The sequence below is a fragment of the Falco biarmicus genome, chromosome 1, assembly GCF_023638135.1.
Source record: "Falco biarmicus isolate bFalBia1 chromosome 1, bFalBia1.pri, whole genome shotgun sequence".
In the NCBI taxonomy this organism is placed as follows: Eukaryota; Metazoa; Chordata; class Aves; order Falconiformes; family Falconidae; genus Falco; species Falco biarmicus.
In genome coordinates this window covers 4,368,927-4,396,737 of record NC_079288.1, presented here as the reverse complement: position 1 = coordinate 4,396,737, position 27,811 = coordinate 4,368,927, and the positions used below count along the sequence as shown (strand labels likewise).

The 27,811-nt window shown below is 43.5% G+C and overlaps 1 protein-coding gene across 5 annotated transcripts in view; it reads right to left on the bottom strand.

The window, feature by feature from the left end:
* Positions 1-19,717, bottom strand: part of TEX2 (testis expressed 2) — a 54,798-nt gene extending 35,081 nt beyond the window's left edge. Inside the window, exons 1-2 of one of the 5 annotated variants that reach the window (XM_056340372.1) lie at positions 19,560-19,710; positions 18,811-18,940 (exon numbers count right to left, since the gene is read on the bottom strand). Coding sequence is in view for 2 of the 5 variants with exons in the window: in XM_056340016.1 (XP_056195991.1) it covers positions 19,058-19,148 (91 nt within the window). In the remaining 3 variants the exon portion in view is untranslated. Of the gene's footprint in view, positions 1-4,622; positions 4,785-15,399; positions 15,585-18,810; positions 18,941-19,057; positions 19,237-19,559 lie in introns of those variants that run through there. The other 4 variants (XM_056340195.1, XM_056340016.1, XM_056340100.1 and 1 more) reach the window with 4 other exon arrangements.
* Positions 19,718-27,811: the final 8,094 nt, after the last annotated feature.

The following is a 27,811-nucleotide window of genomic DNA, read 5'->3' as shown; positions in this document are numbered from 1 at the left end:
CAAAGCTGTATCTTGTATCAAATCTTCAAACAATTGGTATATTTAAAAAAATATTGTACAAATAGAGGAGAAATGCTGTAACGCTATTTACTTAAGAGAGCACACGCATTTTGGCTAACAGTAGATATTTCATTACAGGCATTCTGCATATCAGTTGGGATTACAGCAGTAGCTCTCTCTCTACATTATTCCAAGCTTTTAACAACTCTAACACCCCTCAACACACCAGATACCCTACTAAGCTCCCCCATCCTGTGTTTGTGGGGGAGAAATTTACCCCTGTTCTGGGTAGACCCATGTTTCCAATCCATTCCTGAGCACAATTTCTCTTTTTTATTGCAAAGGATTTGGTGGCTGGGTTGTGGGGTTTTTTTCAAAGTAGATGTTGAAGCTTTTCCATAGAGAATACAACAATAGCATCCCTGACTTCTGCTGCTGCTACTGCTACTGACAGCTCTTCCCCTAGGTGTTCCATTTTGGTAACAAAGATATTTCATCAGATACTTGAACCATATGTTTTTATCCCTTGAATCATTCTAACAGATTCACTTCTTACTGATTTTCAGCTATGTTTTCCTCACTCGTTGCTCCTTTTTCAGCTCCTCTCCCAGCTGTTTGAAGACCTGGCGCTCCCAGCCGGGTCTCGCTGCTTGAAGAGGCACGGTTCCAAAGCCACTGCTTGCAGAGGACACCGATACTTGCAGAAACATAGGTTTTCATTGATCCTCCTTTTGAAAGCCACACTGCTCCCACCTTCTCTGGCTGCCACTTTAGGGTTTTTTTTCTGGTTATTGCTGATTCTCAAGATGTAAGGTATCAGTTTTATTTATGTGGCAGGCAGGCCTGAATAATAATCTTAGATCCTCAGGCTTCAAATGATTCAAAACATTAACTGGAAGGGAAGGAGGCTGCTGGGAAAATAATTCCTTTCCCCCAAAGGTCTGAACTTTGGATGCTTTTGCAGGGTGGAACGAGAGAGCTGCCACTTCCAGTTCTTACATTAAGGCACTGCACCCCCATCACCCACATAACAGCAGTTTATAATCCTCACCTACAAGCATTGCTTTTAAAGCGCTACAACAACAAGAGACAGCAAACCAGGCCAACAGTGCAATAGTGTCTATTCCCAGGCAGCCTGCCCCACTGGGCGGCCAGGCAGCGTGGCACAGGAGCTGAGGACGGGCTTTTACCCAGATGACAAGAAGTCCCCACCACGCCGTGACGCAGGGGCTGACAGACAGGGACACCCCGGGAGAGACCAGGTGTTGGGCAGTGCTGCGTCGGGTCAGGCCATGACACCCTCTGCAACATGTGCCCTTATCTACACGAGGAATGACTAATTGGGAATGTTTACAGCAACAGCCAAGCAAGCAACCCATCCTTTTGCCCAGCAGCATAAACAGCCTTCTCCAGGAGTGCAAACCCTCTTCCTTTTCCCTGCAGCGGACAAACCCACACCCCACCCTACGTGGGGTGACAGAAGAGCTACAGAAGATTGTACATTAACACACAGGACCACCCTAATGCATTAAGCCACTGTTCCCAAACCAGGCTAGAAGCATGCCAAATCGTCCTGTTTGGGAGTTCCTGCACAAGCCAATGCGATCTGAAATTAGTATTTGCTCTCAGAAATTATAGATTCCACTTCATTTACTAAAGGCCTAGCCAGTATCTTCCTTCCAGCACTGGGAGATATGGAAGGACTGTTGTTATTCTTTATACTTACTTAAAATAAACAGAGCTCTCGGCATCAGATAAAACTTCTGTTAAGAGCTAGAAGCCTTTACTTCAGGTGCTTCAAAACAAAGCACAGTATTATTGATCCTTACCAATGACAGTCTTTATTTAAGAAGTGCTTTATATCATCGGAAGTTTGTATCTCCAATAATCTGCAACCACTACTTTGCCACAGCAGTTGTCTAGAAAGTCAGTTCCCACTTCGCCCAGAACGACCTCACTGAAGCAGAGCGCACAGCTAGCAGGACATTATCAGTCACGTAAATTTCCATCTCCTTCAGCAGATTTATATCATAAGAGACAAAAAATGATACAAAACCCAAATGTCAACATCCTTTCCTATACCCATTCAAATTTCTATGTACGACAAATTAAATTCCCCTGGCATCTCCACAAGCTAATGTATTCCATGGTTAACATCTCTTATTCCTTTTACATCCACTATTCATTACTTCTAAATGAACTACATAGCCAGTGTTGGTAATTACCACCATACAATAGCCCTGCGAGATCTTCGTGTCAGGGATCCAGTTACCTTGCCTGAAGATAATACTTTAAAGCTGACTTTGCAACAAGAGTAAGAAGTTTTGTTTCACCTTTCAAGCTCACAGAACTGGATTTCAGACACAGAAGGAAATCCCAAACCTGTTTTAAATCTAAGCACAGAAATGACAAATTTTATGTCCAGTACTATTAAAAGACTACAGTCCACTGTGTTCAACAGAATTCAACACTAGGACCAGAAGCAAAACAGATGATGCCCCCCACTAGGGGCTATAATATACACACACAGACCTTCCACAGCATGGACCTCTAACGGAGGTCAACCAGGTTATCACAACCAAGCTGGTCAACGGCTAAAATACCTCCACCAGTTTGTACAAATGCTTTCAAGGTAAGAATAATCCAAATTTAAATAACCAGTGCTTAGGTATGCTTAGGGATACTTAAATGAAAGATCTTAAGATTTTTAAGTATTGTTAATGAGATGATACTTTTAATGAAAAATATAAACCTATCAAAAAGACAAATAAGAGGGCTTGTTTACTGAAGTCTAGGACAGAAACGTCAAGTAAAATTGCAAGGGCAACTAAGGAGTCTTCAAAATTACTGGAATTTTTTTGAAGACAGGCACTGCTAATAAGGTCCTTAATACAAGCCTGTATTTACAATGCTTCAAAAATAATTTTAAAATGGTTTAACATTAGCTAAGCGAGTCTATTCTATATTAACACTTTCCCCAAAGAAAGGTCACCTACCACATTAGTTTCTTTGTCTTCACCGATAAAAGATTAATTGATATTCTTTCCTAGTCTCCTTCCGTGACACATCACTTACACCAAAAACTTCATAAGGCTGCACTACAACAGTACATTTTGTGTTTGACAAACACAAAAATGTCCAGAAACTCAGAAAAAATTAACTTCTTCCTATTTAATGCTTTTCTGAAGACTGTGAAGCGACATTTACAAGAAATTGAACATTTCCCCTAACAGAAAATGAAAAGAATTTAAATCAAGGTTTACAACAAAACAAGGAGTAACTCATAGAACACTGAACAGTGGGCAGAGAAGAGTCACTTTATTTTGCTACATATTGTGACATTTATTCTTTTCAAAAGAACATACAGAAGCACAGAAATGCCAGTTTCCTGCAAAGAGAACGACTCGCAGTTGCAGGACAGGCTCCTCATCCCTCTGGCACGGTCCCGAGGGGACCCAGCTCCAGCAAAGCAACGTGCATCAGAGCTAGGTTAAGACCAGGGCAGCAGCAGCTCCGCTCCAGTGTGAGACAAACCAGCGGCTAGCAGAACATGCCCAGGGTAGCCAGCGCAGGGCTTCCAGGCTGCCAGGGCTGGGAGCTGGAACCTGTCAACGCCAAGGCAAGAAGGACTTCTGCGGTTTGACAAACCTGCTGGCACGCCCAGACAGAGGTTCCTGCCTTGCCATCATATCAGCGTAGCACTCTTCAGTTGCTATAGGTCTAATTTTATTTTTCAACAGAACTGCTTGTGTGAAATTCAAGGGAGAAGCTGGAAGAGTATGGTGCGAGTATCGGTAACGTTAGCTAGAAGCTGAGTCCCAAAACTGGTTCTTAATGTGCAGCTCTTCAAGAACTCAATTTCAACAAAACCTCCACTAACGGTTGTTTCCCAATGAACTGCAATACTACTGGTGAAGCTCCTCAATACCCCGAGTATTATAAGTGTTAGTAAACCACTGTGAAAAGAACTGTTCTAACGGGAAAGAGCTGCTTTTACCATATAGTCAACTCATAAACTACAATACATTTTTTTCCAGATTACTCACTTTCAGTAACTATTCCTCTGCTCTTTGCAGTAGATTCAAACTGCACCAGAGTGTAATTTCATTAAAGAACATTTACACCCAGTGGGCACATAGAGAACAAATAAAAATTCTAGCACATTATACTTTCTTCATTCACATGTTCGCCTCCTATGAACTACTTTATTCTTCTTTATTTATCACTCATAATTGCAAGCAACAAGTAGCATCATTTCCTTCCAACACACTCAACATTAAACAGTTCAAAGGGACCTTTTACTTTACTAGTTCCCCAATTCCCACAACAGAACAAAACAAAATAATAACAAAACTACAACCAAATCCCCTCTCCCTCCCTCCATCACAGATTTTGGAGATTTAGTCATTTCCTCTATCATGTACTGCTGTCTTTAAGAAGTAGGTTCAAATACTTATTTTTCCAGGTAAGTAGTTGCTGGCATCAAAATTACCCAAAAAAACTAATTTGGTCGTGGGTGGGATGAGGAATGCCTCAGAAAAACAAAGGTTTACAGACTTAGATCTGAAACTGCTGCCGTAAGGGATTTAGAAATAAACGCATTAAAACCAGAGCATACTCACAGATGGAGAGGCAAACTTTTGTCACAGTCTAAAGCCAGCTTTTTCCACTTTCCTCTTCTTAAACTGCTACACTACAATGGCTGAAGCACTCTCTTCAGAGTCACTCTTACACGCCAAAGGGGAGTAAAAAAACCACTGGTTCATTAGCAATCCTGAGCAATAAATATATAACTGCTGCATTTGTTCTCTTCTGAAAGGGAGGAAAGACTAAATCAGAATTTGCAGGTGCTGCAGAAGTTCTGCATCTCGACAGAAAACATTTTATTATTACAGAAATAAAACATCAAAAGCTTACTCAAAAAATTACATCCTATCAAGAGGGTAAATGGTGAGGTGGCATATAAAACTATGTAGCATTGTAACTCTCTCTTATCTTGGTGGAAAGGAAAAAAAAAATCAAGTCGTCATTAATCTGATGAAAGATTATCTAAAACCTCTGTGGATTAGTCCACAGCTGAAAATGCTGTCCACATAACTGATTAAATGAAAGGTCACTATACAATCTTTAGGGGAAATTTTGACAGAGTGACTTATAGAAAAACATGTTTCCAAAATGAAGTAAAATAAGCTGCCTTGAATCCTAAATTAAAAAAGGCTTATCAGAAGTGTATTACAGGCTCATTTTTCCCAACAATTCAAATGCACATCAATAGGTAAAACTGCCTACAGGTAGCAAGTGAGCCTTCCAGGATTTTTTTATTATTATTTTTTTTGTTAACAGTTGCGTTCATTTCACTAAAAAAAAAAAAATATCAGGCAATATTCACAGCAACCGCGAAGTTAAAACAACTATCGTATACCTTCATATGAAAACAGCAAAAAAGATATTAAAAATATGCTTGTCCACATGAAGTTTAACACAGACGAGCAGCACCACTTAATAACTCAAACTCTAGGTCCCCATGTAAAATGTAGTTATGAAAGATCTTTAAAAAAAGGAATGGAATCCACAGATTTACAAAGCATACTCCATAGGTATCTAAAGAGGTAATTTTTTTCAAAATATTTGTCATGATTCATCAAATATTCTATTTCATATATATAACCTTCATTCTAATTTCATGTTTTGTAGAGGATTAGCATGGAAGGTGCTGCTTCAAGGCTTTTTTACCCAACAGGACAAAACATAGTACACAATTAATAGTTTCCTTATTTCTGAGAGATGTTTTCAACATTAGAGAAAGGGGTATTCTCTGGTTTAACTAAAAAAGACTAAAGCATTTAATACTTGAAAGTATTTAGCTTTGGACCAAGCATGTATCCCTAAGCAGCGAGGTAGTACCTCTTAAAAAAATAACAAACAAAAAAACAAAACCCAAAAAACCACAGAACCATGATGGACCAGTGATGCCGCATATTCCACACCGTCACAATGGCAGAGCAGGGAAGAGGCACAAGGGGTGGGGAATCTTTCCACTCAACCTCGCACACACCAGCTCAAACAAGTGGAGTAGCTTTGCAACACTGCACGACACTCCACGAGCCCTCTTCTCTACCAGCAAAGTCCTTACAGCTTCATTGTCTGCAGGACTTTTTGCCACCCTGCAGTGCCACACGCCTGTGAATGCACCTTCGCAGGCGTATTGGGAATGGATGGGTCAACACGTTTCAGCTAAGACAGACGTCTATGCTGTCGTCTGCGGGCTACTCACACTGACGTCTGCTGGGTTTCTACCAAGGTAACCTCAGCCAGAAGCAGCACGTTATCTCCAGCTCTTCCAACTCAGCCACGTCATTGCTGCTGCCTTTACAACCATGCCAGACCCTGTGAGAAATGCAAGAAATACAGAATTCCCAGAGAAATGTAGATGACTTCACATGCCTAGTGCCTTGGCATGCCCCAGGCACAATGCAGTCATTATGCCATGATTATCTGCTTTCTGATCTTTCTCATCCTCCAGCTCTGGTGGTACTTGATTTCAACTTTTGGATCCCCAGGCAGTTGGCAACAAAGCAAAACCAGAACAACTAATCAAAGCAAGGCTACTTTCAGAGAGCTTGAACTGTTTATGGGAAGGGGGAGGGCTACACCCGCATTTAATACAAATAAACAAGTATGCATACCTAACTAGAGAGGTAGTTGTACTTCATGTACTACACATGAAAATTAATTAACCTAAGGTACCTGAAAATACATAGCAAGCTACAACTATTAACACAGGGAACTACTGTTAGAGGGCATATTGATTACATTTGCCTCTCATCTACCCAAGGAAAGCAAAAAGCGCCTTTGATAAATGCAGAAAATGCATTCCAGATAGAAAAGAGTAAGATTTTTCAGAAGTTTTTGCAAGCACAATCCCCAACTGGGTCCAAAGGACCGAAAAGCTTAGGGAAAGGTCAATAAATAGGACTTCGTAACATTCAACTCTTTGCAGAGTTGCATTCCAGTCTGACTTTTAGGTTGAATTACTTTTGTCCCACCACTTCTCAGACTGTTCTGCAAGGTTTCTTAAAAGAATTGCTCCCAGCACTCAGAGGCAGTCCCACCAGCAGCTCTGTGCCATTCATTCCGCAGTCTTGCCTGTCGTTCGGTTCCATGAAAAATTAATGGAGAAAGGTATCGCCAGCATTCCCTACCACCTGGAAACTGCAAAGGCAAGAAACGTAAATCAGCACCACATGAACAAAAAAGCTCTTCATGATCTGATTTTGGAAGGAAATGGCTTATGGACTGCATTTCCAGACTCCTCAAAGCCCTGAGCAGGTAACCACGTTATTTTGAGTTTTATTATTATTAGGAGGGTGAGAAAAATTTTGCTTTAACTTGCCTCACTGAAGAGTAGTGTTCACACAGCACTTTGGACAAGTAAGACCGTACAGAATCACTGACTCCTTAAGACGGCAATAGCAAAGACTAAGAGAGGAGTTAAACCAGCTGAAAAATCACACGTCCCATCTTATGCTAGCAAGAAACATGCAGAGATCATAAACCACTAACAACAGCTTCTATGCTTTAAATTCCTTTAACTTCTAATTCATAGAAGGATAACAAAATGTAAAGTCAACTCTGAAGAAACCTTGTCCTAAGAATAGCAGGAAAACAAAATGTCAAACTTGAAATAGGCAAGTACCAGACATTTCTCTCTGCTTAAGGCAACATTCATCTCATTTCATTCAGATTTATGTCCAGCTCAAATACCTAGAAACCAAAATGCAAGAGTTCAGCAGCACTGTAGCTTTCCAACTGGATGATGCAGTATAGAATGATGGGGACAGGAGAACATCCAAGATAGCAAAGTTTTCCCAAGACTGAAACAGAACCTAGACAGCCTTTTAACAACCCAATTTTTTCCCATGCTAAAGACAAAATTTTGGCTTGTAAAACAAAAAAAAAAAAAACCACCAAAAAAACACAACCAAAAAACCCAACCAAACAAAAAAAAAAACCCACAAAAAAAGACCCAAAAAACTCCCTGAACAACCAAACACAAACCCAAATGCACAACACAGCAACACTGTTAAACATCACTGAGCAAAGCTATTAAGTGAGGCTTAATTAAAACCATTAGGACAGACAACCCAGACTTTCCCAGCTTCCCAACTCACTATCAAGACATAAGGGGTCTTGGGTATTTTTCAACTTGTCTAAAAGCTTTTAGAGCCTTGCAGCCATCATATACATTTCAGTACAGTCTCTCAAAGATTAATTTTGCACTAAAGAGTGGTTTAAGCATTTTGTGATTTAAAATATTGGACTATGAGAGACAGACATGCAAAAAAACCCACTCAAGTGCACAGGGCTGAGGCAACCAAAAAATTCCTAGTCAATCTACTACAGTACATACAAAATCCACAAAAGTATGAATGCAAAAGAAGTAGAAGTATGTGGCAAAAGTATCCACATGTGATCTCATTTCAATTTTTTTTTTTCATACAATATTTATAACTGTAAACAATTCAAGGTGTAAACTTACTGACAAGACACCCGCAGGAATCTTCCCTGGACTTTGTTATCCAGAATATGAAAGAGGTGCCTGCCAAACACAGGCTACTAAAATCAAAGCCACTAGCTTGATTTGTATTCTCCTCCATTTCTTGCATTAGACACAGAAGAGAGCAATAGTTAATGGGTCAGTTTAATGTATTAAAGCTTTCTGGTGGTTTGTTGTGTGTTTGGGGTTTTTTTCTCTTTTTTTCCCCCAAGAGCACCTGAGGTAACTCCTGCTTCCAAAAACTGTGATACATTTTAATTGCAACATATGATAGGTCAATCACAGATTGCCTGGCCTTTAACAGCTGCTTTACAGGCTTGACTGTTACTGAAATCAACTGAGTCAGAAAATTCTGAGCACCTCCCACAACATATTTTTCAACCCTAATCGCTAAGAAACTATGGCAGGTAGATACATGAAAGAAAAAAACAGCTTCAACAGCAACCTGAATTAACAGGATCATTTCACATAAAATTAGCTATAAAGATATCACATTTCTCATAAGGAAGAAGAACGTATACTGCGATGACAAAGTGATGTCCTTATGCACCTTAAAGCCCTTTTGTTCACACCCCTCAGCAACAAGAATATGAGAGGATCCTTCCTACTCTGCTTTTCTCTCTCAAAATGTGGGTACTGTTAACACACCTAGAAAGATAATTTGTCACGTCATACTCTCAAAAAAAAAAAAAAAAAAAGAGAGTAAAGATTAGGAAGACAACGAACAGTGCTCTCTTTTTTTTCTGGCAGCAGGGATCTACCCCAGCATGGTCTTTCACTGTATGAATCAGGCCACAAATGTTAAAAACACAGCACAAAACAATCAAAAAACCCAAAGTTCAAGTTGGTTAACAGTTTTCTGAACTCAGTACTCCTTGAAAAGTGTTCTCACTGCCTCTGGTGAGAAGTAGTTTCCAAAGATCAATAATGCAGGAAAGAACACAGCCATTACTCATTACTCATTCTCTCTTAGCTCAGAAAGCAATTATTTGTTTCTGTACAGTATAATTCACTCATACAGCATGCAGACACAGACAGAGATCCTTATCTTAGTGGAAAGTAGACCTGAGGTAGACTAGTACGATGGGACAACATCTGTAAATGAAAATATTCCTCCAGGCCTCTTTAATTCAGAGATGCACATACTAAATTCTGATCAGCTACATATAGAGCTGATGCTCCACGCACACAGATCTACGTTTGCAAATGATAATGTAACTGTCTCCAGGAATTTCATCGGATAACCCCACAGGCTAAAAATTAAAAGGTCAGGAGGTGGGTGTCTTGTGGCAACGCATACCCTAATTGCCCAGTTGCCTGCTGAATTCATAACACAATATGAAAAAAAAAAGATATTAAAAATGTTTTTTACTGAATTTCTAAGAAGAATCCCAGTTCTGCTTTACATTCAAGTAGTATTCATGCAAGCTCTCCACTGTTGTTCTCCTTTGCAGTTATTTCCCTGTAAAAAAGGGCTAAAATCTTTCCTTTCTCATCCTATGATATTTGCTATTCCATACCCAGGTATTATCAGTGTTACAGTTGTCCAGCAAATGCCTTTAGCACTGTAAAAGTTTCTGCTATTGCAGACAGAAATTATGTCTATGGTCTCAACTACTTGGTAAAATAGGTAAGAACAAATAAACTCCACTGTATGTGGGTTACATTTTATGCATGCACATCCACAGAAAGAAGTGTCATTAAAGTAGTTTCAAGGAAATGAATTTTAGGTCATCAGTTTTCAGGTGTTGATTTGCTGGGAGATAAAAAGAACTGCAAAAGCCACCAAATGGATTCAAAAGAGCAAAGGGAAATAAGTGTCTTTGAGCCATATCCCGCCTTCTTCAATTACAGCATTATGCAGGCAATTCTAATTTCACGCACGTGGCAATGTTCTTATACACATGCTTAATAAATTCACCACGCATTTGTTTATCAAATAGAGTCATGCAGCTATAGAAGCTCTGAATTACATACAGCGTTAATAAGTTTGTGAGTATATACATACTCACGTCCTTGTACATCCCCACCCATCAGAGGCATGGCTGCTTAAGAGAGGCTTTTAATTGCTGAGGGAGGTCAAGTCAGAGAAGCCAAGCCTAGGTGGCAGCTACAGTTGTCCTCCAGGATACAGTGACAAAACCACAATGACTGGCGTGCGAGGAAGCTACACCCATCCCTCAGAGCCGTCTGCGCCACGCTGTGTGCTACAAGGCTTTAGAGACAAGCCTGCTTGCTCTTTTGGGGAAACTGAAAAACACAGTACAAGTGGAAATCCAGGCATGGGACGGAAATCTTTTCACCTCGCATTCACCACCACACCGCAAGACAAGCTCCTCTGTTCAACCAGGGAACAGCCTCCACACCCCCTCAAGAGTTCTCCTGAACTCCATGAGGGAGTCAGAGGTGCGATCCCAACAGTCGGTGCCTTCTTGAACAGTGTGAGACCTGAACTGGTCACACAAACCCGCATTTGTTTGATTTGGGGTACTGGAACAACCCTGAAAAGCCACTGTTCGCACCGTACCTGTTTTGTGACTAGAAAGGAATTCGCAGGACAGTCAACCCATGGCAGTTTTCGCTGGTAAATACACCGCTTAGGGCATCTAGATGCAAAAAGCAGATTTTAAAAAAATAATAACCTGAGAAAGTACTACACCACCACTCATGGTGCAGCACAGTGATTTACTCATTTTTTGTCTTTTTGATTGTGAAGTTTCAGCTCAACAGAAAGAATAATAAATGTCTAGCTAGATTTTTTTAAAATCTGGCCAATAAATGAGAAAGCAAGGGCTCAAAAAAAGTTCAATAATCAAAAAACATCCACATCTCAAAGCTGCACATCAAAAGAAATCGAGATCCATACAACCAAATATTTATGCTCTTAAATACAACACACCTCTAGAAGAATCTTTTCAGACACTCGCAGAGTTTTCTAAAACTGCTAAGTACAGATCTTCAGCTCACTTATAGCCTCTAGACAGTGTTAAGGCATCTTGGAAAACTCAGCTTGTTGTCATAAAGGGAGTAATTTTGTAATTCAAGGGAACTACAAAACTCGAGATACTTTGCACGCACAGAAAGCTGGTCCTTTCTACAGCCACATCTCTTGTTATTCACTAAAATAACATAAAGAGAATAGTAGCAATTTTTTGCCCCCATAAAAACACCTTTGTAGAGTTGTCACACGTTTGCTCAGAACATTTATTAAAGACCCGGCAAATCCTTTATTTAACTAGCATATTTCTGAGTTGACAGACGTTTCGGATTATCTCCTCCTGAGTTCTTCCCCCTTGTCCCAATTCATTTGTTTAATATTTCAAGTCAAGTTGAAAAGGAAGAAGTGTGAAAGCGATTAGACAAAAAGAACTGCTACTGAGAAAGTCTTGCAAAGATAAGCCTTATCAAACTTCACAGCAGCTACAAACAGGAGAAGAAACGTAGGGATCACTTTCATTTACCACAAAAATACATTTATGTATGCGCCCAAGCCCAAACATTACACAAGAGTATTAGGAAAGAAAGTGAAGCCCCTCCAGGCAACAGAAGTTACAGATACGTATTAAGCAAGCAGAATGGAAATACCCAGCTTGGAAGGCGTCCAGATCAGAAATCTTAATCATGTATTGGCCACTTTGGGGCAAGGGGACAGGAACTAGAGGTGGGAGGTGACCGGTGGGCAGGCAGCGGGGGGTATGGAAAAGCTATGGGAACTCTGCGACTTGGTTGTGAGATTATCATGCCCGGCCTCATCTAGAGGATGCTCCCAGAAACCTGGCAGAGCCCCGTGCAGGCAGGTTCTCAATACTCAGAAGTTTCAGAAGAAAAGGAAACACAACACACTGCAACTAAAGTCAACAGGCAGAGCACACCAAACTTAGATGACAACTTTCACTGTCTGCCTTTAGTATCACAAGCAGTATTTCCTAATGAAGCTACCACAGTCACAAGTGTCTGAGCATGACTATCTCCCTTCTTAAATAAGAAGCCTTATTTTTTGAGCCTGTCTGGGCTCATAAAAGAGACATTTTTATTTCCTCTGTCTTAATCCAGACCTCCAGCAAAACAAAACTCTCTTTGCAGCTCTCTAACTCCAGACTGGAACTTCATTGCAGCTCACAACAGCCTGTGCCTACGTTTCATCCTCTGGCATCTGCTTTGAAATTCCCAGCATGAAAGGACACCGTAGCTTGGTTTGTGCTTATATTTTTGCACCCTAATTCATAACTGAAGTATACTTGAAACAAAACACATGAAATCCAGAGTAAGATCTAGAGTCTTACAGCTTTCAGTACTACTAAAACCCAATACTGCAATGTTTCAGACTCAAAACATCTCTTTTAGAAGAGATCCCCAGTTCCTGAATATGCATTTTCATACTCTTTTAAGCAATCCTCTTTCAAGCTTGACCATCCCCATCTTCTCACAGCTTCAGGACAGCAATCCCACATTGACAGGGTAAGTGGTCCAGGACATGCAATACGTTCACCAGCACTAAGGGACACTCTTCTGCAATGTTCCCGTCATCCAACACCAGTGGGGTCAGAGACCACAACAGTTTACAAACCACAGGGACACTAGGTAATGAATATTAAAGCCCAGTTCAAATGACGATTCATTTGTGCTACTCTCCTGGCTTTTATGAGAAAACACCACTGTTTAAGTATGTTTTATTGATCTTCTGTTATCCTTTGTCCATCAGTCACCTAGTCTTTTAGAACACTAACTTAAAAGCTGTGCTATATTATTGATTTGGACTTTGCACAGCAGAACAACACACCTTGCTGTCTGGAAAGGAGACAGTTAAATAGGAAAGAAAGCACACTGAGAGCTCAGAATTTTGAGAAGCAGCAAGGAAAGACAGGCAAGATCAGAGAATAAACCCTTTTTTACTACTATATTCTTTCTCATGTCTCTCCAAAGACACTTAACAATTGGCTTCATCAGAGACAATAGTTCTGAGTATCCAGAGAAAAAAGATGACTGGTAAATAACCCAACACCTTAGAACTCCTATCCTCGCAGGGGGTGAAGCTGGAAGAAAGAACACCTGCAAAACTGACAGAGATTACTGCACACTGCCGATATTTCAGCCACTCTAATCTTCTCTGTTGTCAAAACTTGCTCCTCTGCTTCCTATTTCCCGGGATTTCCAATGGGGAAAGACTAGCCTTGGCTAACACAGAAGTCTCTCAGCAACTCCTCTCAGATGCCTTAATTGAGTAATTTCAACTTAAGGCACTTGCTTTTTATTTTCCAGAGATACTGGTCGTCAAGGTCTCCATTAAAGAAAATGGTGATGCAGGCAAATACTGCATTACAGAACTGGTCTGACTGCAAGTCCTACACTAGATGGGGCATATGGTTACTATGCTTGCCAAAAAGAGGGGATTTTGCTCTGTAAGCATACTCAAAACTCATGAAACTAAAGTTAGCGTAAGGCAGCCTCCAGTGCAAAGTTACTCCAGTAAAGGACTTGTGTGAAAGAACCTAAGTATCATCTTAGAAGACTTAAAATTTCATTTGCCAAGTAGGTATTTTTGGACCTACACAACTCTATTCACTTCCAGTTCCTCAGAAGAAGACAATACTTAGGTGCTGAGTCTCCGGGTAGTTAAATCTTCATCCTCACAATGCTCCCAAGTGACCAGGCGCACAGAGGCTAAGGCTGCTGGGTGAAGTTAAACGTTTCTAGCCAACATGCAATCTTCATGTTTTGTTGGCTCTGGCTGGAAATGGGATCTTGATCGATAATTATTAACTTTCTGCCTTCAACCTTCTGGGCTTGTCATGATAACAGAAGCTTAAAAAAAAAGTTAAGCTGTCCAAGGACAGATCATTCACAGTTCTGCCAACAGTGGGGCGTATATTTTTATGACACAATAACTGGGACTGTCCCTACACATCCAGAAAAGAAGCTGAATTCAACCCCTTTATTACAAAAAAAAAAAAACAAACCACCACAACAGACCCTTTACTTTGTGAATCTGAACCATTTACCACAATTCTCTACAACAATGAAACAAGTGGCACACTTTTTTTTAAAAAATCAGCAATCAACAACAGCTTTACACATGCCATAACGATATGCACCAGTGCACTGAAGGAATAAACACAGAATGGGGAGTACTAACTGATAATCCTAAAGCTTTCACTATTTACCTTAGTGCCTCTGAAGGGCTTCCAAGTTGCTCTTACACTAGAGAGAGATTTCGCAAGGACAACTCTCTACTTTGCCATTTTGCCTTTGCTCCCTAAATGTTAAATACTGCTTTTCCTCAAGCTAGGATTGTGTTACTCAGCTGAATTTAGAAAAATTGTTCCCAGTCTGCACGTATCTTCAAAACTGCAGTTTCCATCCCAGTCTGCAATAAGAAAAGATTTTGCAAATACAAGCCTATTTCTGTATTCTATGTCTGTTTCCAGTATGCCTAATGACGATGCTGCCTCCCCTACAGACCTGCACAATAGAGGCATGAAGCAACAACAGAAAACACTTGGAAACAGTGAAGCAACAATAGAAAATACTCAAGACAACTGTCACTGTGTCACAAATTTTACCAATTTCCAAAAAATACAACATCCAGACAGGAAATAGCATATCTGAGACAGCAAGAGACATCAACAAAAAGATCCCAAGCATGAAGAAGCCTGGCAGACCTGGAGTTTGTGTGTTGTTTCCCACCAGCCGACTCTCAGAAGAGTCCTCCAGAGGACCTCTTCAAACAATAACTTTAAAAAAAAATAATTCCTGCCTAACCTAGTTGAGCAATCTCATTTCTCCTCCTCTCCTTCATATCCCTTCCTTCCCTCAACACTAACACTTAATTCCACAGCACATACCAGTTGTTTGCTTACTTCTCAGAACAGGGACCCAGCTTTCCACTAGGAAGAAATAGCACAAGATGTCCATGCCTTCACATCAGGATGGTTTGAGAACCATGAAGATGGACCACTCTGCTTGCTTCATCACTTTGCCGGAGTCCTTTCTCCCACCATATTGAGCCGTGCATTCTCCTAATCACCAGCATTGAAGGATTTTTATGTGGCATACTGACAAATCTCTATCATAAAACAAAAGGGAGATGAAGATGGAACTAAGGTAATTAAACATCCTGTTTTAACAGTATAGTGTACCAGAAACCACATATCTGGTACACAGAACGTAGCATTTCCTATCTTCAAGTACACTGCTAAAAAACAAAACTAAAAGCCCACAGAAGATCTTCCTTTACAGAATACACACTCCCCTTGAAAAGCTGATTAGCATGGTTTCTGTAAATCCACAGACAAGATGCTTTTTGCACTACATCACATTGTGAATGTAGTGATTTTCATCTCAAACTGCAAACTGTTTTCTTAACTTTGGTGAGCTACAGCCATATGAGCTGCAGGTGTTGGTAAGAAAGACTACTCAGTGTGAGCAAGCCTTCAAGTAAACTTAGCTTTGTAAAATTCACAAAGAGCTTAAAAAATCTGAAAAACACTAATAACCAATCAAAAATGGCACTTGGAATAGGAGTTTTTTCTGTACACAACAGGTAGTGAAGAAGATAGACTGCAGGAATCAATAAAGATACTACTAAACTGCTCTCCACCAAATTCTCTTGTCTCTCCTTTGTCATGTTGCCTTTAAAAAGCTTAGTAATTGTATTATTAATGCGCTGAAATCACTGCCTGTCCATATTGTGTCACCATTTCCTTCATTTAGTCATCTGTTGTCTCCTGAAATACAAGCTCTTCAGAGAAGAGAGCATCTTTCCCCATCCTTGTACAGCACCTTGGAAAACAGCAAGTGTTTCATGAATAAGGTTCCTAAGATGTCACATGCTAGTGCAAATACGTTGTTCTCCCCAGAAACAAAAGTGAAAGTTTAACATCAACAACTTACTTGCTTATTACCTGGAATGTTAAAATCTGACAAATATGTTGGCCCTGCAAGTAGCTCGGGAGTTACTTTTATGCTCGTCATTTCTGCCCTGTAACTGCTGTAGAATCCAAACAAAATCTATATGGGAAGAGACCTCTGGAAGTAGTCAGGTCCAACCTCTTGCTCAAAGCAGAGTCAACTTCTAGCCTTACATCAAGGAGAGGACACCAGGAATAAGGTCAGCTGTAGGAGCATTGCAAGTCTTGTTCTGTCAGAGAACTTGGGCCATCAGCGCAAGACAGTATGTCAAAGTTTAGACTTTGTATGGAGACCTTTCTTCAACCAGGTCTCTCGCCAGATAGCGGGCACAAAGCCAACACTGCCTTACTTCACCCCCTCATTTACCCCCTAATGCTGCATCCTTCAGCTGTCCCGAGACGCAGCATTGTCCTCCCAGTATTTCACTGTTCTACCGTCCTTCTTCCCTCTTGAAGTTACAACACATCCTTTCTAGCATCCCCTTTCATTACCTAGAGTAAGAAAAGTCATTGTTCATCCTCTTTACTGGGCACACACGGCAGCCTTACACATTTCCAGAGTTCATTTCTACTCTGAATACATTACATTTCTTCTAATACCAAGACACAAAAGGTCACAGTATTAACTCTTCTCTTTACTTCTCTAATCTCTAAGCCTATATTACACTCTTATTTTCCAACATACATTGTCATCTGATTGTTTCACTTAGGGCAGCAAGGGCCTCCAGAACACGGTATCTTTGTTCAAGAGTGTTTTAGAGCACACTGAATTAACATTACTGTGGACATCTGATACAATTTCTAGCTTACCAAAGCAAAAGAACAGAAATCCAGAGGTTTGAAGGATTTTTCCAAGCTCCAAGAACGTGTTTAAGACCAGAATTAAGACCAACCTCTTCACTCTCTTGAAACCTACAATTTATCCCAATAAACAGCGCTTATTTTTCTTGGGCTCCTGGGCAGGTATCAGCTACACTCTGCGCACTCAGCACCACAGTTTACTCACCTCACGGGCCATGCGCAGGCTAAAGCTCTGTCCTTCACACCGCACGGAGAACAGGGCAGGGGAACAACAGCACATGACACACATCCTTACGTATGTTCCCTGCCATGCTTGTGACGGGTCACTCGTATGCTCACACAACATAAGGTTGGTGGCCTTTCAGACATGCTACGAGAGAAGTCTTCTGATTTCATCTAATGGATTTGGTCGAGTTCACACAGAAAGAGGAGGTTAGACCTGCGCAGCTGCCACATCTACCAACTAAGAAGCTGTTTGAATACAACAATGCATCTGTGCAGACCTCTAGCTACACAATTTTGAATTCATTTCAGTTACACTAACCTCTTATTTACTAGGTAAGTTTCCTTATCTCCCATTACTTTGTTTACACACCTAACACAACAGGGAAATTACTGGCACTATATAGTCTGTCTAGGTTTCCTGCTCCACATTCTTTACTTTGTAAAACAGTTGTCCTCAAGTTCTTTAGTTAGAAACAACTAAGCTTTTGCTATTAATATTTGAAACTACTAAACGTTGTTCCCATGCAAAAAGAACTATGCAATTAATATATACTTTACTGAGCTGTATCCTTCTAAAAGTTTTCACTTTGGATTTCATTAACTGATTTTCTTTTCTGAAATAAAAGCAAGGTATGTAATTTAAAGAAGTTCTTTGCATGGACCAAAAGCAAAGTTCACAAGAGGAGTACTCAGAGAAATGCAATTCACAGGGGACACCCTACCCCAGGGGAGTTCAGTGTAAAAAGAGCACAAAACTACCTTTTTAGTCTTTTGCTCAAGAGAGAAAGCGCCTTACCCTGCCCTGCTACCTCAGACCTCAGCATCTACTATTACTGTGCCACCCACAACAGAACAGCTTGTTGGATCAGCTTCGAAGTCAATCAGAACAGTAACCTCTCATGAAAAAAGAACATGATGTGAGAGTCCTTAAAAGTCAATTCTGACATCCAAAACATTAGCTTGCTTTCCTTTGCTTAAGTTACAAGTGCTTTTACCTCTAGTTCAGCACATTTTCAATTCAGAGGAAAGTGAAACAGGGCACTCAGTCAAACTGCCTGAATTTTATTCAGTTTAGGAATGTGACATTGTTTTAAAATTTAAGAAAAAACCAAAACAAACATCTTCTTGTAAAAAGATATGCCCCCAAGGCTGCGACCCTGCCTTCTTCCCCCCCTCCTGGGTTATGCGGGCAAGATCCTCTTGAAAGAGGAGTTGTGCGAGCACACAGGAGTATGACAAAGCATCTTAACAGGCGATAATCTTACAACACCGAAGTCTCACACTGATTTATCTCCCAGTTCCAATATGACAGTGACATACAGAAGTTTAGCTCAGGCTCGGCCGTCCAGCGAAGCCCCCGCACCCCGGGCGGCTGCGGGCAGACACGCACGGCGGGGAGCTGGGCACGGGCGTTCGGGAGGAACTTCAGCGCACACGGGCTGACACTGGGCTGCAAGAGGGGCAAAATGCAAATGACACCGAGGGTGACAAGGGAAGCAGCAGCTAGAGGCACGACAGCGAGGGCAAGGGAGAAGGAAACAAGCTCAGGAGACAGAAAAGCTCTCGCCTTTGACACCAGCAGCCAGCTGGAATCCTCCCCCCCGCTCCGGCCAGAACAAGCACTCCCGCCGCTGCCCTGCTGCTGCTTGTTCAGGCATCGCTGCTGCTCCCGCCGCGCTGCTGCCGAACTGCACCCCCCGGCAAGGCTCCGGCGCCGTTACACCCGTGCGGGGGAAAGAGCTCCCGCCCGCCCGGCCGTGCCCAGTGGCACAAACCAACCCGCACCGGCCCGGCCCGCCCGGCGGCAGCTCCCGCAACCGCGGGCCCGCCCGACCACCGCCGGCCGGCCCCACAGCACCGCCCGCCGCCGCCCCCCCTGCCCTAGGCCCGGCCCGCCGATGCCGGACGCCCCTTCCCGCCAGCCCGAGAGCGGCGGGGGGCCCCGGGCTCCCGCTCCTCACGCCGGGCGCTGCGGCGGCGCTTCCCGCCCCGGCGGGCGCGGCCAGGAGCGCGGGCGCTGCCCGGAGCGGGCCGAGGCGGCGCGGCGCGGCCCGCCCTGCCTCGCTTACCTTAGCGGCGGCTCATGGCACTGCCCGACGCGGCCCCGGCGTCCCCCGGCCCGCGCCACCCGCGCCGCGCCGGGCGGCAGCAGGGGGAGGAGAGGCGGCGGGGCTGCCCGGCGCCGCCAATCCGGGCCCCGCGGTGGGCCGGGCCTGCCGGAGCCGCCGCAGCGCCGGCCGGAGGGGTGGGGCGGGGCGCGGGCGGCCTGAGGCGGGCTGCGGCCTGGGCCGGGCGGGCGGCGCGGCGGCTCGGTCCGTCAGGCGGGCGGCGGGCTGGCCCGCTCCCTCAGGGGGGCGGCGGGCTGACCCGCTCCCTCAGGGGGGCGGCGGGGGCGGCGGGCTGACCCGCTCCCTCAGGGGGGCGGCGGGGGCGGCGGGCTGGCCCGCTCCCTCAGGGGGGCGGCGGGGGCGGCGGGCTGGCCCGCTCCCTCAGGGGGGCGGCGGGGGCGGCGGGCTGGCCCGCTCCCTCAGGGGGGCGGCCCGCCGCCAAAGTTTCGGGCGGCCGGTGAGGTGAGGGGCGACGCCTCCCTAAGGCAAGGAGCCGCTCGGGGATCGGTTAAACGGGCAGCGCGGGGGCCGCGACATCCTGTCCCCTCCCGGCCGCCGGACGGGCCCCCACGCAGAGCCGGTGCCCCGGGGGCCGCGTGCCGGTCCCGCCGCGGCGGGTGTCACCGCCCGTTCCCCGGCAGCCGGTCCCGGGCGGGCCCCGCAGGATGCGGGTGTGCCAGCGGGCAGAGCGGAGCTGGCGGGCACCACAGCGTTACAGAGGGGCAAACGCTCCCTGCCGCCCAGCCCGGCCTTATCCTGGGAACGTGTCCTGTCAGGGGCCACTGCAGCTACCCTTCCTATTCCCCAGTTTGCGGCAGACTGAGGGGAAAAAAATGGATTCTCTGTCAAAAGGCTGCTTGCCCAGTAATGGTCTCGGGCAATAAATTACAGCCTTGCCACTGCTTTTACCCTTCGCTTAATTGCTCTTGCTTCTGGAGACAGTTACTAATGAGATCACATCCACGCTGGGTCAGAGCCGTGGCGGCCCCAGCGCCCAGGTGTCTTTAGCTGCCCCGTGGATTAATTTGGCTGTGTCAATTCCCTTTGCTTTAACAATTTCAGTTTGAATTAAAACATGAAGGATTCTACGAGGTCTTTCAGACGCTATTTCACACCGGTGCTCAATGTACAATACTTTATGAGGTGATGAGGCACAAGTTAATGTATTTACTAGCCAACATTTAATGGGAGACGTGAGCGCAATTCAAATTGCTCCAAACTAGCTAATGCAAAGAGTTAAATATATAATACTGATTTTCAAATAATTTACTATCTTATCTACAGCTCTAGCTCAGCCAAGGTTTGGGGTCCTGTTACACTAAGCGTTATGTATGCAGTAGATGGTAGGTTTTGCAGTCTGGCTAAAAAGTAGGTGCAGGTAGCACTCATCCTGCTTTTCTCTTTACTTTTCAGGGACAACTCGGTGCTTGTGGAAGTGAATTATTACCAGGCATCTTGGAGTTCTTCAGCGCTTTTAGTAACTGTTTTTAAAACCAGGGTTCCTGCATGTAACTGTGAAACCAGAGGTACTGGGAGTGGTCAGCACCCAGCAAAATCTGTTTCAGTAAGGAAAGGCCTGAGCTCACCCAACGGAGGGCTGAATCCTTCCAGCTGTTGGATGTCCGAGCACTAAGCTTAGCAGTCTTAAGTCTCCCTGAGCTGAAGGAACCCAACAAAAGACTGCATTGTGTGAGCATCACTGCATCACCTTTTATTTCTTATGCAGTCTTTTTTTAATTTTTAAAAAGACAACATTGTATTTTAGATGCATGTACAAGTGTATGCAATCATCTAGGATATGATTCCTTTCATAGCTGTCATTGTATGTAGGCAGACCTCTGAATCATTATACAAAGCTGATGTTAATGTTTCCAAAGTCTAAAGATAAGATAACGGGTGTTTTCTTAACAGCAGGTTTTCACCACAGGAAAGAGACTGTGACTGCGGGGTTGGTTTTAGCTGTGTTAAACGACAAACAATTCACTAGAATTTCTGAAGCTTTTTCTCCCCTCTATCTGCACCTGACTTAGGCAACATAAGGCCTAAAAGGCCTGACCTCAAAAGGAATATTTTTGCACCTGAAGTTAGGTGCTCAGCAGAGGCTTCTTCCATAGAGCAATAGATGCTGAGCAAAGGCTGGAGCCAGCCTGCCAGCCACAAGCTGTCTGACCCCGTTACCTGCCTCTGAGCTTTGTGGTGTATATGGCCTCTTGAGAATCCTCTTCTAAAGGCAAGTCCTGATCAGATGGCAGAGGGAAGAAGGAATAATCTCTGAGTTTTTGAATCATTCAGTGCCGTAAGAGTACATCCTTTTGTTGGATAATTTATCTTCCCACCCATCCTACGAGAAGACAAGAGAATAAAGTAAAATGCCTATTTATTTTTAATATTTCAGTGTCCTGTGTATAAATATGCAGTCAGTCTGAGAAACAACAGGCGTGCAAGTTCTAGAAATAGGTATCTATAGTCAGGAGCTGCTTTTGAAAAAAATTACTTCAATCTTTTGGACTATGTGAGGGAGACATTTAAATGTCTTTTAAAAGCAGTGCTTCAGCAGGCTGTAAAATAAGAAGTAATATTTCTCTCCCAGAGCTACTGTGAGGCTCAGTTCATTTCTCTGTAATGCCCCCATCAGAACTTCACAGCTCAGGACAGTTTAAAGCTTGTACTTTTGTGAGAAAATAACATTACATGAGATATGGGTTTCCACATGGTTTTCACAAAATTCTCATTGCCGTCAGACCTCCTGGGGAAGACCCGAGAACCGCAGGACAGGCCCGCTTGCGGCTGTGTGCTGAGCAGCTTTAAAACAAATGAGGCAGCAGCTGCGCCTGAACATGTGAATCTTGGCATGCATGGGTTTGTGTATACCAGAACAGCTTTACTGTTACTTTGTTTGTTTGTTATCTGTACAATGTGAAATGCAATGGAAAGAGGCTTAGCATGGAAAAAACAAGTCCCCCAGCCCACTCAATGCGTACGGCAACCCAACAAGCCCTTGTAAGGCCAGAGCTTCCCAGTGGGCTTCAGCTGGTTCCAGCTGCAGGTATAGAGGAGAGTGTGAACTTCCCAAATGCCACACTCCTTCCACAGTGCTTGTGTGCCTATCTTGTGCTTGTCAAACACCAATACAATAGCGGCTTCAGCACCTCCCAATTCTTTCCCTGCCCAACCTTTGGACCTGAATTCTGTAAGCCGCAGATCTGCCCACCTTGGCCTCCGACTCGTCACTTCTCCCACCCACTGACCCCAGCCCCGGACCAGCAGTGCTGCTGCCCAGCTTCCCAGTGCCACAGAGGAGCACAGCCAGGGCATGCCCTCCCTGAGAGCCTCCCCGGGCAGCTCGCTGAGCCTAGCTCCAACCCTGCATTTAAACCCCCCCCCAGGGACCTGCAGAAGCTCTGAGCTCTTGTTGCTTCCTGTGCTGAAGCACATTATTCGGGGTGGGGATGTGTTTGTATTGCTGCTTCATTTTTCAAGCTGAGCTGAGGATAGATCCTCTCCTCATCTGACCTTGTGATCTTCCCCCTTTCCCTCTCTCACTTTTTTTTTTTTAATGTATTAAAGGTTTCTAGATTGCCAAGTGTCTGTGGAGAAATGGCTCTATACTACTCCTCACATCAAGTTTTTGCACACACTCACAGAAGACACATTTCCAGAGCCAGAGGAGATTCTAACTGCCAGCTGTGGGCTAATGGACTTGGTACACAGGCAACAGCACAGCCTCTCCCATGGCTACCAGGGGGGCAAGTGGATCCACAGGACAGGTTAAAACAAGGTCAGCAGGACGTGCAGAGCTAGAACCGTGCTGCCAAGGTGACATCCAGAGGCAGACCTATTCCCAGGGAAGGTGCTTTGCAATGCAGCTTAGGCCATTTTGAATGCTGTGAATGTGCACTGGTTTCTCTCAGGCCTGCGAAACCTTCTTGATGCTCCTCACACAAGCTTATCTCCCTCCCTGACACCGAATCCAGGTAGGGAAAATGACTGGTGCATACCTATAGCAGTGACGCCATCCATCTCTGGGGAAGAGGTGAGTCCATATGCCATGCAGAATAGCCACGTGCACACTGCCAAAGTCACATGAAGGTTATAAGAGCTGGTATCTGTATTTCAGTGTACCTGGCAAATGCACAAAACTCTAAAAGCCTGAAATTTGATCTGCACATGATGGAGAAGTCAATACCCCTCCCTCCACAGAGACCTTTGTGAGTTAGAATATATGCTGGCTGAGTGCTGGAGCGCTCCAGAGTGCAACTCTGACAAAATACAAAACTGGGGGAAGATATGGGGATACCATGGCACTATTCTGCATTTTGTCTGTGCAGGCATTACACCAGAAATCCTTGACAATAATATCAGATGCTACAGACAATTTTCTATTAATCAGGAAAAGCAAAGCACAAAATAAACAGCATGTGTCCTGACCTTTTAGTTGCCGAATGATTCACCTATTTTAAATCTACAAGTAAATTTAGTACTCCTGATACAGAACAGCTGAAGCTACATATTTAAACCAGGCACATACACTGCAACTTTTCCACATGGACAGCTCTACTACAGAAGCATTAACACCAGCCAGCTGTACCCTTCTTCTCTTGCCTGGACAGATGCTAAGGTTCTACACTGATGTGCTTAATTTAAATGGTTTATGAGGGGAAAAGAACATTGACTATAGACTAGCAATGAACAGCAACCTTCAGATCCAGAACTCCAAACCAACTGTCCAATATTCAGGAGGAGCTAGGTCCATAATGTTCTTGAGGGGGGAGAAGCAGAACGTATGGTCAGGTCATCTATGATGGTTTTATTGTCTCTTGTGTTCGCAGAGAAAGTCAGAAAAATTAATCCGAATTAATAACAAGTGTGACTTGAAAGTGGCTGCTGAAGTTACACTGGAGTCCTGCATGAGTGCTGTTACTCAGAATTAGGGGCCTTCATTTGATTTAGCTTTCTTCAGTTTTAGAATGAAGTACACTAAATCAGATTAATGCCACTTAATTCTGAATGTGAGTATCTGCATACGGTTTAATAGAATTTAACTAATCAAGTTTAAAAGATAATTCAGGTAAGGTTTTCTGAGTGATCCCTTCAAGGAAAGACTCACATCAATAGACTTAATGGGAATTGTTCCTGGATCGTGCTGGCGCGATGTCAAAACACCACTATCATAAAAACAGCAACATCTTGCTCAAATGCCTTTGTTCTGAGAGCATTAACACCTGATCCAGAGCTGAATGTATACCTGGTAAAACAGAATCAGAAATTGCAGCATGCAGTGAATTCTTAGTTACAAAAGGGATAAAAAACACTGCAGAGACTTTGGTTTCTCCAGCTGAGATGCAGAACTGGAATAGATGGACCCCCGGTCAGGGCAATTCCCACATTCTGAAGGTGTAAACAACATGCATTGTTTTCATAAGGCCGATATCATTTAGGCTGTTGTGCAGGCCTAGACAGTGTAACTTCAAACCTGAATGTTGCTAGAACCTTTATTTGCATGGACTTTGCCAAGGAGTCAGGAACTGCAATCTCTGTGACAGCAGTTAGTAGCCTTTAGCTGAGCAGTAGCATCATAGTGGCCCCTATCCGTTTATCATAGGATAATCCCAATTGTCTATGCCCGTCAGTCCAGCACTGTGGAATACATCAGCGGCAAAGACTTCTTTTAAATGGGGCAAGTCAGACACGGAGCTTTGCTGACGAGGCTGGGCTTAATAAGAACACGAAGGTGCAGTTCCACCCCGGAAAAAACAAGAGCACAGCTTTGACAGCAAACACAGGGTTGACATTTTCCCATGCTAAAGAACTGCCTCTGAGAGAGCATTCAGTACTTGTCCATTCACACAAAATGATCACAGCAAAGATTCAGTCCTTCCCTTCCAATTCAGTCCTTCACAACCAAGCAAAACCACCAGTGACAGCTCCATCCTGACCCATTTCTCTAACCAATTTGGACCCAGCCTCCGAAGCCAAATGTTCTCAGTGCCTCCACAACTGAATTCTTGTTCTGGACTTTGCATTTTCCTTCTTTCAAATAATATTACCTGGACAGCACTTTAGGATGAAGACCTCAGCACAGACACATATTAAAGAACATCTCACTGTGCTAATCATTCAGGTGGCTAAATAAGGAATCTGTGGACAGGCACATCTGAGGTAGACGTCGAATGTGAGGCACTGAGAATAATCTGCTGAGCTTCACTTTAGCGACCTGGGTGCGTAATGCCGTTTCCAAGCCTGCCCAGCTGCCCTGACCCTCCTGCTCAGCTTCCACAGCCATCTTATATTGCTACCAACTGCAAATGGCATCACACTGTGCAGGGCAACATCTGCCTCCGTATGACCTTGGGTTTTTTTCATATGTCGGAGCTGTTCCCTGTTGTTCAAGAGTGAGTCATGTCTTGTTCAGAGTATCATTAAATCTTTCAATTAAACATTGCTCAGTAATCTATCCAGCCAGAATCCCCAAGTCAAAATTTCAAGTGCAATAGATGATGTAATATATTTTTCACATAAATTCAGTGAAATATACTAAGGAATCTGAAAATATATGCACAGTCTGCTCTGGAAAAAAAAGTAAACTAAACACAGTCTTAAGCTTTTAGAGCATCAAATCCAGATTCCAGACAATATTAAAACCTTCCAGATTTGACTGAGACTCACCAGCCAGTGCTACTGCATTTAGACAGAGAATTAATCTTGATATTCAAAACCTTCCAGAACTCATGTTTTAAAAATCGCAAAATTTATTTCTTTTGAAGTATGGGCTTGTTACAGCTATTTAGGAACCTCTTACTGAACTCAGATGGATCCTGAACCTCCCCTGGGGATGGTCTAGATGTCGGTATTCATTCATTAACAGATTGGAAACTGTCCAGGACAATATTGTAACAAAACATACAATGTCCAGGCTTTCTTCCTTTCTTAAACAGGACTTTCTGTACAGTTCTTTACAAATAAACCCAAGGTTAAATATGATGAGTAGGGCAAGGAACGCAGAGAAGTTCAACCCACTATTACCAATGCATACTGCTTATTGGTCAACGGAGTGTTTCTTTCTAGTGGTAAGAGGAACATATAGTAAAAACTTCACTTGGGCAGCGAGAATCTCATCTTGCCCCAATTCCATCACATATTCCTGTTCCTCATCACTGACGGTAAGTGTGCAAAGGTCTTACTCTTCATCAGCACAAAGACACATGCTGAGCATCTAACCCTACTGCCATCCAGACACAGGGTTCAGGCAAAAGCTTATGACCCCAGCAGGTTTAATGTTGCCTTTCATTGGATATTCTTTTGTATAAAAACCAAATAAGCTCTCGTACAGAAGCAGGAAGCTGAAACAGGAACAGTCGCCCTAAGAAACGAGGCAAAAGGGCAAACCTGGATAAGTTAATGCATTCAAGGCTTCTCCCAACTGAAAACTGTTGGGCTTTGAAGACGCAGGGAGAGCGGCCACGCTTGGAGCTACCATGTGCTCCAACGGCCTGACAGGAGCAGCCTTCTCTCAAAACCAGGCAGAACCAGATAAACTCTGCAAGAATGACCTTGCAAAAAAAACCTGGTCGAGTGTTTCTGGATAAAGTGCTGTCTGAAGGGACTGAAATTGCATGCAGAGAAAGTGCCTCCTATTGTCTGATTCCTCCTCTGTTCAAGGAAACAGAATTTTGTATTTGTACTTTCTTTGCACATAAAAGGGCTGCATCAAAGTACCTGGGTGATCAATTTTGCCTGCTATTAGAAACAATCCGCTGGGCCTAAAACCATCTAAGTGCTTTGGTCAAAGACAGGGAATAAAAGCTCCATTCATTTCCTCATGAAAAGGCAACAACTTCATCCCTTTGACTGCAACTGCACAGAGCTTGAAAAGTCAAGGATGCAAAGTGTGATTGCTATGACTTATGAAGTGCAGAACAGGGGACATGTGCTGCAGATGTGATGGCTGCTGACACTCCTTTGCCCTCGAACTTGTCTTTCACTGACATAAGTACAACATAGGTGTAAAGCAGCTACCAAGTCAAACTAGTGATTTTGCGCTGTTGGGAATGACTCCAGAAGACAGAGCAATTAGGAGAATCAGTTGGTGTGAGCACACAGCCCTATCCACATTTGTATGCAATGAAGAAAACACAGATGTGACCTTTGTCAGCCAGTCAGTGCACTAATTAGTGTCAGAGATAATAACCCTTTAACATGAAAATCTGACCTAT